This window comes from Phoenix dactylifera, chromosome 3 (genome assembly GCF_009389715.1).
Source record: "Phoenix dactylifera cultivar Barhee BC4 chromosome 3, palm_55x_up_171113_PBpolish2nd_filt_p, whole genome shotgun sequence".
Lineage (NCBI taxonomy): Eukaryota > Viridiplantae > Streptophyta > Magnoliopsida > Arecales > Arecaceae > Phoenix > Phoenix dactylifera.
This window is the reverse complement of record NC_052394.1, coordinates 21,891,447-21,903,381: the sequence shown is the minus strand read 5'-3', so window position 1 is coordinate 21,903,381 and position 11,935 is coordinate 21,891,447. Positions and strand designations below refer to the sequence as shown.

The following is an 11,935-nucleotide window of genomic DNA, read 5'->3' as shown; positions in this document are numbered from 1 at the left end:
AAAAATATATCTTTAAGTCAAATATTGATCCTTTAGTTACTTGTAAGTTCTTAAAATACAACTTCACTTGGTGTATCACGATGATTATGGGCGAAAAAATAAAAATTGGGATAGAGATGTGGCAGGGGAAACGGATTCAATTGAGACCCGGTTTCTTTATCGATTCGCAGCCCATCTATGTGCCTTTTGCTAAGAAGCCCAGCCCATCTATGTTCGCCGCCGCGCACTTGCGTTTTCGCCTCTCGAAAGATCCAATAAAAACCCTCCACCTCGCCGGCCGTTGCCACAGACGATGGTCCTCTTCTTCGATCTCAGCGTCCCCTATCTCGAGAGGGATGACGCCGCCGCGTCGGAGAAGAAGGCCCGGCGGGATGCGCGGCTGAAGGCGGTGGTGAAGGCCATGGAGCTCGGCTACGCCGCCGTCGCCTACGACCGCCCCTTCCGCGGTGTCATGTCCGACGCCGACCGCTGCAAGATCCCCCCCTTCCCCCTCTCCTCTCTCCTAGGCGCCGCTCCCGCCCTCGCCTCCACCGTCGCCTTCCACCGCGACATCCTCGGCGTCCCCCTCTCCGCCTCCTTCCGCCAGTACTCCCGCCTCACCGTCTCCATCAGCGCCAAGTCTGCCGCCGCAGCCCTCCACCCCGGGAACCCCGTGCTCAGGACCTACGACATCGCCGCCGTCCGGCCTCTCAACCAGGTGGCCTTCGATGAGGCCTGCAAGTTCTCTGAGGTACAATGCTTCTTGCTTGTTTATATTCCTTTATTTTCGCTATAGTACTAGATTTATATATCAGAGTTTTCTTAAAATCTGAGAAGCGCAATTGCGTGGTGGTTCCTTTCTTTCATTCTTCCTTCGATAAACTATTGGCAGTGCATGACATTGTGAGTTTCTGATACTAAACCCTAAGTATGCGTTTTAGTAACCACCATCCAAAACAGTAAAAAGGATTTTTTTTTTTTTTGTATAAAAAATTTCAATATGGATTTTCCGGACACGACAGTTAACGTATCCTTATGATATTGAAAATTTGATGTGAGAAAGTAAAGTTATATTTACCCAATTGTCCAAATATAAAAGGTAATAAATAACAAACACTCCAATAACCTTGTTGAAGCAATTATGGTGTTACCCAATTTTCAGGGTAAATCCTGAAGCGAAAAACGGGGATAAGTTTTGTAGTTTCATAAGAAGCATAGGTATCGAGTTACATAAAGTTTCCAACACTTCAATAACCTTCTTGAAGTCTTTCCTTGCTGTGTCAACATAGCTCCACAGCTCATAAGGAATGGTCTTGTAGCTGTTCTTCCAATTTCAGTGGAGTATAAGGTGTTTCTGGGCCTCAAGCCAATTTCAGCTGGCTATGGGATGGTGCAGGGAATGCAAATTTCATCTGAACTTTTCATCAGATAATAGATGAGATACAAATTTATCCTCAAGGCTATGAAGAAGAATTATATCAATGCTCTCTAAAAGAAAGTTGTTGCTGATTCGGACTTTAACAAAAGAGACTGCAGATGGTTTTGGATATCTTTAGATTAAATTGAGCCAAAAGCCCTGGAATTCCAATCTTTATTACTCTTTATTACTCTACCTGTTCCAAAAAATCATTGATGCAGTGGCATTAGACCTATAACCTTAGTCACTGGAGCAATCAGTACTTTGAAAATCAGTGTCAATTCAATGCTGGATGATTTGTTTTTATTCATCTTCTTCTTAAGCAAATGAGAAGATGAATTTCAATCTGTTATATGTGTGATATTATTAATTTTATCAGTCTGTAGTTGTACTTTAAGATGAAAAATATAATGCGTACAAGTAGATTAGAGGGTAGTTGCATTGTATGACCGAATGAGTAGTGGATTTCAAGATTGGAAGAGATTCTGGTCTATGATGCACTTGCTTATAGTCAAATGTTATGTGTATTTTGGTGGTGCATTTTCTTTTCTTCTAGATGATGAACATGAACTGTAGCAAATTAAGTTTAAAAGAAAAAAAAGGAATGTTTATGCTGAACAATCATATTTTTTAAGCAAAAAAAAAAAAAAAGAAAAAAGAAAAAGGAAAAAGCAAAATGTAGTTATGGTCATTGATATAGTGAATTTGTTTAAGCTTAAAACCAAGTACGAAATCTTCCATTACTGGAACTCATAACTGTCAAACCTTACGCCAGCTTTTGTGGTAAACCATATGGATCTTCTGTTGCCGACGACTCCTATAAAGGGCGGATGAGTCCATTGGAACAAATTTTTGGCCTTTTTGATGTGTCATTGTAGTGTGATCTACCATGTATTGTAGAATTGCTATATGTTTATATTTTTCAGGTTTTGTTCGTCATAGCATTCCTTCATTTTTATTTACCTTTTAAATTCAACTTTATTGCTGGTTGAGTATTCTCAACAAGAGATATTTTCTCACAGGTTGATATAATATCGATAGACTTCTCTCAGAGGCTTCCTTTCCGTTTAAAACTTCCAATGGTAGACGCTGCAATTAAGGTGCTGTATGAGATTGCTCTTTAATTTTTTTAATGAAGTTATGCTCCCTGATTGTGTTAATATAATAAATCAAATTGTGACATAATTTCCTGCTAGCCTAATCTATACCTGATTTGATTGCAGCGTGGGTTATTTTTTGAGATAACATACTCTCACCTTATTGCTGATGTTCATGTCAGGAGACAAATGTTATCAGATGCCAAGGTAAATAGTCACACATTACAATTAATAAATTTGCTTTACCATCTTACTTTAGTTAATAAATTAAATTAAACCATTTTTACCATATAGCTGCCTCATTCCAAAGATTTTGGGCATTTGATAAGGGCCATGATACGTTCTTGTACATTGAAGCTAAAGTCTTAATCCTGAAATCAATCCAGTAAATTTTATTGTAGTTTTGGACTATTTAGTTGGCTTGCTTTTTCCCCCCTTGTTGCAATCTTATATGTTTAACTGTAATAGAGGCAGGACATCTATGCCACAACTAATTTTGACAGGAATAAGTCATTTTTATGTTAAAAGTACATCTTGACAGGAATACGTCATTTCTATGTTAAGGGTCCATCTTGTCTCCACTCATTATTGCAAGCCAGAAAGTCGTTACAGTTCTTAGGAGTGTTGATGAAAGGTTGATTAGGAATCTTAAAATTGTAGCCTTTTAAATTTTAGAGTTACACTCTAGGTTGTCCTATTTCAGGAAAAAGTTTTTGTTCTTGTTGGTTTATTTCTTTTGGAAAATGATTGTTAGTTCTGTTTGCAAATAAGTTGATAAGATGTGCCCATTCTGTAGGTTTTTCTGCCATTTTAGATTTGTGTTTATTTTCTTCCTTTGTTTCATTTTAAGCTTGTAATTACTACATATACACATGTACACAAAGGAAGGCGGAGTTGATTAGAATTTCTCTTAAAGGAGCACTTAAATTAAGGAAATATGCCGCCTAGCCAGTTAAAGTTTTTCCTTTATCGCATGATGTGTAAATGGCTTGTATGGGGATTAGGAAAGGAGGCTTTGTATAGGGAAAGAACAATCTTAGCTTTCAAAAATTGAGCAAATGGGTCTGCCTGTCAGCATTTGAGGTCAACCATAACCGATTTAGATCCAATTTGAACAAAAATACTATATCTTTATGCTTTATCCTACACTGGACTGTTTTCTCAGGCTTTATCTAGGGTGGCAAATCTGGATTCACCTTGCTTGTCTCTGATCTACATAGTTACACTTAGTTCTACTACAAATGGTATAGTACTTAAATCTATGGGCCTAAATACTAGTATGAGAATTATACAAATACAAAAAAAATAATTTCTTGCAGAAAATATCTGTAATGCTTTTGTTTTGCTATTATTGGCCATTATATGCGATAGTAGCATATAGTGGCAGTGAAAATTCTACTAATTAGTCATATATTTCTAAGAAAAATATCTATTAGAATAATACGAGTAATAAAGTTTTTAAAAATTGCTGCCAAATTATGGTATCTTAATATGTTATGAAGGCTCATAAAGCTTTCAGGTTATAGTTGTTATCTACTTTTGGTGATAGCACTGGAACCATACCCTGTTCATATAATATTGGCCTGACATCTCATTTGACTGCCATGTCTAGTGGTTCTCTAGACAATCTAGCCCTATCCGTATTGAGTTTGTGGTGGGATAAGGTTGGTTGTATCGGGTCAATGAGTTTGGCCAAATTTTACCACACCACTTTCGCCCTTTATTCTGATACCATCCAATATGCCTTCAAGCTAATTTCTCACTTCACCTATCAATCTGTTTGCAATTAATTAGGTAAGCATTATTCCCAGCAAATTCATGTATAGGCTTGAGCAACAATTCAATGTACTGTAAACTTCAGCTGGAATTTCAGGTCAGTGAGAAACTATGACTGCTACAATTGGTTGCTTTGTCCAAGAAGATATTTCTGTAGGATCATTCAACAATGCTAAAATAGAACTTATTATCAAGGCTTGTTTTTTTCCTTTTCCTGGATTCTTGGTAGATAACTTGAGAGATTATATAAAAATAAAGATCATGGAAATGCAGGGAGCAATCCTATGTATGAGTATTTTGTGATACTCTTTTCTCAATCAACAGAACCAGACTTCTTTTGATTACCTGAGTGTTCACAACATCAATCTTTCCTGTACTGCATGCTTCAGATGCCTTATCATGCCATCTACCTATTAGCTAATAGTTAGATATCAACTCTGTCATCTAAATATTCATTTCTCCAACTGACAGCTACTAGTGGATTGGACACGAGGGAAGAATCTCATCATTTCAAGTGCTGCTTCCACTGTAAATGAAATTAGAGGGCCATATGATGTTGCAAATTTATCTGCGTTTCTGCTTGGCCTCTCTATTGAGAGAGCAAAAGCAACTATTTCCAAGAACTGCAGGTTTTGTATATTTTGTTCTTCTAATATTCCTGCAATCAATCTTATGCATTTTTTTTCATTTTTCCTTTTTTAATTCTTATAATCCATATTGGCTTGTTTCATTGGTATGCAGATCGCTGGTAGCTAATGCCTTAAGAAAGAAGCATTGCTATAAGGAAGCTATCAGAATTGAAAGAATTTTGCCCGATGAACAATTGGACTCTGAAAGGGTTTGGCTTAATGACTGTAACGATTGGGATCCTATCTCTAGCAGCCAAGGTGATTTGCCATCATTGGATGATATGACAAAGTTTTTCTCTTCTGCCGGCAAACTGTCTAAAAGTTCAAATACGATTGATTTCACATCAATAGCTGATGGAATGCCATTCGCATTCGGTCAACATCAAACACAGGTCTCCTCTCCTAAGAAACTGGGGTCATCTGCTACTGCAGATGACACCCCTCTTGCTGCAACTGGTGATGTCACACAGCAAGGGATGTCTAATGAGCTTCTAGTTGAGAATTGGATGCCAATGGATACAACACCATTAGAACAGCAAAAGGCTGTTGTGCCATTCTCATTCTGTCAACATCAAACACAGATCTCCTCTCCTAAGAAACTGGGGTCATCTGCTGCTGCAGATGGCACCCCTCTTTCTGCAACTGGTGATGTCACACAACAAGAGATGTCTAATGAGCTTCTAATTGAAAATAGAATGCCAATGGATACAACACCATTAGAACAGCAAAAATCTGTCACAAATGTTTTGGCTTCATCGTTTCACATGGAAACATCATTTGCTAATGCTGAAGAACCTGACCCAGATGTCGTGGCCAATGAGGACCTCAAAAGTAGGCATGCTATGATTTCTGATGCAGCTGATGTGCCTATATGTAGTGCAGTGTCAGAGGATTGTAAGTTCACAGATGAGGAAAATCTTTTGCCATCTAATGCTAATCCAATATGTTCGACTGCTTTTGAGGTCTGTGAGCTATCCGATAGATGTTTGGAGGATCATACAAGTCTAGATCAGTCTGATCATGTTCCAGTTGCAATTCAGACTCCTACTGATGTCTCAGAAGAAATGTGTTGCATCAATGTTGCAACTCAGATCTCATCAGGGGATAATGAGTCATTTTTTGCCATTTTCATGGAGAAAGATATGCCAGAAGAGAAAAGAACAGAGAAAAATGTTGAGCAAGAGCTGAAGGATGAAAATTTGAATGCCTATGGCTTATATTTGCAAAGCGATATTGCTAAGCATCGAGAAAGTGATGAAAGAGAGGACCTGAGCTCATTAGCAGATGACATACCTTTAGAGGATGCTCTTATGGACAGAAAAGAGCTGGGGGTAGGAGAAGTTGTTTTGACTGAAAGTGATGAAGTATTGAAGGAGTTTGCATCTAACAAAAATAAACAAATAGAAAACAATTCAGCAGCTCCGAACGGGGGCACATCCTGCAAGATTAAGTCAGGTAGTACATTCATTGAACTTGAAGCTTAATTTAGAACTAGTTACATCTTCATGATGTTTCCAAAAGAGCTTCTATACTTGTTAGCCTTTTATTCTTGATTGTTTACATTACTCTTTGATATATTCAGTGAAACGAGGAAGCAGGCAAAGGCCGGTCTATCCAGCTTTCCCATTGCCTTTCAAGGGTTTGTTTAAGCCAATGCTTTTCAAGAAGAAAATGTGTCAGTTCCGAAGACCAAGAAAACATTTGTAAGGATGACTAGTGATTATTGACTTTTAACAAACTTTTTTTTTTTAAAGAACATCCTTTCCAACCATTTTCATTAATAGCATTACTTCTTCCCATTTCGGCAATTCTGCTTCATCACTTGGTACTTGTCAGTAAGTCTCACTTATAAAAAAAGAAAAAGAAAGAAAGTTCAATTGCATGAGTATATTTTGCAAGAATTATTCCTTGCTGTTAGTTGTAGTGAATGTTTGGTTTTAAATTTATTATTTATTTATACAGACATATACAGGTACATAGAGGTAAGAAGAATGCCGACTTTTCTATAATCCATCATCATCGTTATTATCAAGTTATATAATAGATGGTTACTGGTGTCCTTGGTATGATCTAACCGGTGACTCAAAAAATTACTGGCTAGATTGTTAACCCAAACCTTTTGTGCATAAATAAAGGGATTCTGCAACTGTTCGATCTTGAAAAAGTTTGTACTGGATTTTAATTCCATAATTACATTGTTTTTTTTTTCTTAATTTTGAATTATCATCACAGTCATAATTTTGAGGTTATCTAGAGATGAAGGAATTTATTTAAATTACTATGAATAATTATCGCCATAAGAATATATGGTAATGATGCCATTTTTTATTTGCTATAGTATGCAGATGTAACTGGACTGGCTCTCTTGACTTAGCGTTCTCAGGAAGCTCATGCTATTAGGTTGAATAAATGAAGATAAAGTATGTTGATTGCCACTTTAGTGACATTTAATAATACTGGAAAACTTACCTCATTTAAGTGTCTTCCTGAGATGTTATATACTCTTTTTCATAAGCATTTATACTGGTAAAAGTGGGAATTGCGGAAATTGAATTTAGAAGAAAGGACCTTTTGCTGTAGCTTGTAAATTCTAGCAAGACAATGAAGAACTTGAATTTTAAAATGATTTAACTAGCATACTTACAAAACAAAAAATGTTGGCCTACCAAAACAAATAAACTAATTAGAATTACCATAGTCTCTCCAGTCCTGTTTGAAGCTCAGTAGCTGATGCCTTCAACCTAGGGTGACAAACTTGCTTTAAGAAACTCCCTAGAATTTCGAACAGGCACCTGCTTCCTGAGTTATTCCTTGTTATAACATTTCAAATGCTTGCTTCCCTGAAGTGGTATGCATACCTCTCTCCTAATTCTTGCAACCACGAGTTGAACTCGAGGGGTGGCAATTTATGACCTAGCCCACCAATCTGACCCTCAACCAACCCAAGATGAGCGGATAAGGGTTTGGTATTAATAGTTTCAGTCATATACGGGTTCACCCAACTTAACCGATTTATTAAATAGGTTAAATTTGGGTTTAGAGTCCTAACCTGATTAACCCACTTCACCCCATTTATTAAATGGGTTGGGTCGACATGGTTACAGCACAACCCATTAAACCATTTGATACCCATCTAACATGTTATCACGATCTTGACCTGATCTCACCTTTTTATTGAATAGGTAATGTGGGTTGGGTCAGGTTCCTTGTTTTCATGTTTGGTTTTGGATTTATGCCTTGTATAATAAATGGATCATGTTTGGGTTGGCACGTTTTCTTTAATACCTATGTGGCTGTATCTCATCCTGACATGATCCAACCCAGACTAATTGCCACCCTATTGGTCTCGAACTTAGCCAATGATAAGAAGAATAGGACTCTAGAAAATTTTAATTAAAAGGTGACTCCTCAAAGGCCAAACTCTAGAAAATATTAGTAAAGAGTGAGGACTGAGAAACCAGGGAAAGTAGTTTCGACAAAATTTCATACCTTTACACCATTTGCTCAAATTTCATGAATATCTCCCTTCTTCAGCCATCATTGTGCAACCTTCATCAGTCATTACCCGAGTATATTTTGCTCCAATTCTTTGGCTTAAACTTTTGAAATTTGCCATCTTTGGCCAACTGCCACTTTCACAGTCATGTTCCGGGCAGTATCCTAAAAATAATTCTTCTTTGTGAGCCTCATTAACTGCCTATCAACAAGGGAGCCAAATAAATTGATACTAACACCCATGTCTTGGAAAACTTCTATCGGTGGAGATCCATACTTGTTGTTTTACCATGAAATTAGTAAGTTGTTACCAGTTATACTTATGACTTTATTCTGTCCTGCACTAGATTTTAAACCAACTTTTTTTTTTTTTTTTGTGAACGCAGAGTTTGGTGATCTGGGTTAACTAATTCTGAATTGTTAGAGCTTCGATGAGTGTAATAAATTTGGAGAATTACAGTAAGCCAGGCCTGATAGTCATCCCTTGTTGTGGTCATCAATTATATTGTTTGACTTTACGGGTTGTAATGGCATATTATATTTTGCTGTTTGGGTGTCAAAAAATTTCTGCTGATGGAAGCCATACTCTCTTGCCACCTCAAGAATGTCATTCTAACCTTTTATATTACATATCGACAGTATATTTCCAGTAAAGAACAATATAAGTCATTCTGACCTATATGCTGCTTCTCCTTGGCTTGCATAATTTTTCTATTTTAAGATGTTATTCAACCGAGCCTTTTTGCACCAACTATTGTAAACCCAATTATGATTGTATAGATAAAATTATTTTGCTTGTTAATCTAGTAACAACAGCTTGAAGACTGAGCCCTGTGTCCTGCTTGTCTTGTATGCCTGAAGGTAAGGTGTATATATGAGGAAAACCATGTTTCTTGTGACTCACAATGCAGTAGTGAATTCTATTGTTCTGCTCATCCATCCTTTAACAATAGCTTTCATAGTCATATGCATTCAAGCTCTTGTGTAAACATTGCAATGCCCGGAAGCAGGATGAGGTAATATGTCTGTTCTGAATGCCAAAACCAAAATTCTGAGATGATGGACACTATTGGTTGCATGAACTTCATTATTTTGTGCTATAGCCAGCTGAAGTTAATCTTATGTTTGTGTGATACATAGGCACTTTAGCTGGGGATTATGGCTGGGGCTTACATTGTCTTCTAGCACAGCTGTTTCCTCAGCAAACAATTAGTGATTGAAACAGCATTCCTTGCCTGCAAACATCAGAGTTTCTAACAAATTAATGATCTGAGAAATTTTGATCCCTTTGTACCTTTTGCCAGTAAGTTGCAGTTACCTAAGGAAAATCATGCTTCCACTCAAGCTCTTAGATAACCACATATATGATTGTCGGCTTTTTTACTGCTGATTGCTCTGATTTAAGCACAGTCTGATGCCTTGATACCTTGGTTGTCTAAATCATCTTCTATCCTGGACTGAAGTGTCAAAATATATTGTTGTTAAGTGGTTGCCAGTATGAGGTTGCTGGAAAGTGGGTATTGTCTATGCAAAGAGTTGACCAATGTCATGGGAATGCTAGCCAAAATGCCTTCGACCTTGCTGGATTGCTTGTTACATGGCCACAGAATAAAGTCGTCTATGATGTCCAATGACCTTTTCATCATGAGATCTAAACTAAAATAAATTATACATCAATAATTTAATCAAAGGTTTTTATGAGACTGGGTTACAAGTTTATAATCTCTATATCTCGATATCATCAAGATGAGAAGCTAAAGTAACCTCAAATCTGCTGTTTTACCTGGACACTCATGTACAACTCCTAGAATCTGTGTATAATATGTATCTAAATCAAATACACAATATTCACTTTTATACTTATAAAAAAAATTTAAATGCAACCTTGTTCATTTTAAATATTGGTCAAGAATGTAAATTTAAGATAACTTTAAAAAGTGTCAGTTTTTGGAAATTGCTGATCTAGTTAGGAACTTTGAATGAGAAATATGCATATTGGAAAACCTTAACATATAATTGTTTTAATATTTTTTTGATAAAATATCTAAATATATAATGCTTAATCAAAATTATTTTTCCCATGTATTCCTATATCTCCTTTCTTACTCTTCTCAAGTCACACACTTGCATAAATCTGGTTCTCGTGTCCGCATCCATGCTCCACCGCAGATCTCCATAATCATATCTAATTATCATGTCTTTCTTTTCCCCTCTTGTTTGCTTATATTTTCTTTTTTAGAAATGTGGTGGTCTTTCTTTTCCATGTCTCTCATTTTTCATATATACTATTAGTTTAGCAACCCTTTACAGATCATAATTATCTTTCGACTTGAAATCAACCTCATCAATATGTTTCGTCGGTTAATGCAATGATCAATTGTGTCTTCTGACTTGACCCAAATATCTAATGTGCTCCTCTGCGTTCTCTTTGCCACTGATCCAGTCCATCTTAGTCATTTATCCTCTTACTGGGTCCTTCAGGCCAAATATCACTCCGACAAAATTTGTCAAGTCAGCTTTGTGTTGTCTGCTTTGTGATTATCTTACTCCATTGACATATTATTTATGATTGGTTAGAACCATACAACTATGTTGCTGTGACATTTTATTAAGATCATTGGAATAACCTGTTGGTCAAATTCCATTTCATACATGGATTGATGTCGCAAATTCTCTTGGAGTTAACATTTTGATAGGATTTTGCATTTGCTACCCAGTTATTAGGTTTAACCCTTCAGTGATAGAATATCTTCTCTACATTTGATGCTTTTGTATACGTTCGGGTGAGCATGCATCTGTACATGGACAACTGCGCGAGGTGATAAACAAAAATGAAGAGCATCTGGAGGATTCAATGAAACAGGTATATTTCTGTTCAGAGTTTTCAACGAACACTTCCACTGTGGAAGGAAAATGGAAAAGTTGCTATTTAATGTGCAAAAAAAAAAAAGAAAAAAGAATCATGTCTATAGATTGAGTGGCTAGTAGAGCTTTGTCACTGGCCATGATGTCGAATGGCAAGAAATTCATGGGCATTCAACAAAAAATGCTAAGCCTTTGAAGATGGTTACAAAGATTTTATCGATAATTGTGGTTCTGAAGGTAAACAGCTGCTCTGTTAACTTGCTTAACGAGTACCTCTGCTGGCCCAATGGGCTTCCATACTTGGCCTATTTCAAATTAATTGTAGTTTACTTTCAGGGCTGGATGTCACTATATGGTCGGTTTTATGAAGCGGTGCAGAAAAATCTTTGTGGATTCCCTTTTCTCCTGTACTCCAGGAGCAATTGAAGTTGTCAATAAGATTACTGCATTTTCTCATCAGTTAACCAACTTTTGCTTCTAAGTTGAAGCTGACCAACTTTCCTGGACATTCTATGAATCTCTAGTTTTGGATTTTTGAAATCCCTGTGTTGCTTGACTTCACCAGTTCCACAAACATTGACTAGGGAATTCATTTGCTGTGAGAGAATCTTGATGGATACATTAACTTTTGTGGTATGACTGGTATCTGTGGGCATGCCAAGTGAATTTGTGCATTT

At 36.9% G+C, this 11,935-nt stretch overlaps 1 protein-coding gene across 1 annotated transcript; it reads left to right on the top strand.

Moving 5' to 3' along the window:
* Positions 1 to 229: 229 nt before the first annotated feature.
* On the top strand, positions 230 to 9,221 carry LOC103702912 (protein GAMETOPHYTE DEFECTIVE 1). The gene is made up of 7 exons (XM_008785550.4): positions 230 to 730; positions 2,419 to 2,496; positions 2,620 to 2,700; positions 4,741 to 4,898; positions 5,011 to 6,353; positions 6,481 to 6,601; positions 8,780 to 9,221. Exons 1-7 carry the CDS (start codon positions 293 to 295, stop codon positions 8,787 to 8,789), a joined length of 2,229 nt encoding a protein of 742 aa, XP_008783772.2. The 5' UTR covers positions 230 to 292; the 3' UTR covers positions 8,790 to 9,221.
* Positions 9,222 to 11,935: the final 2,714 nt, after the last annotated feature.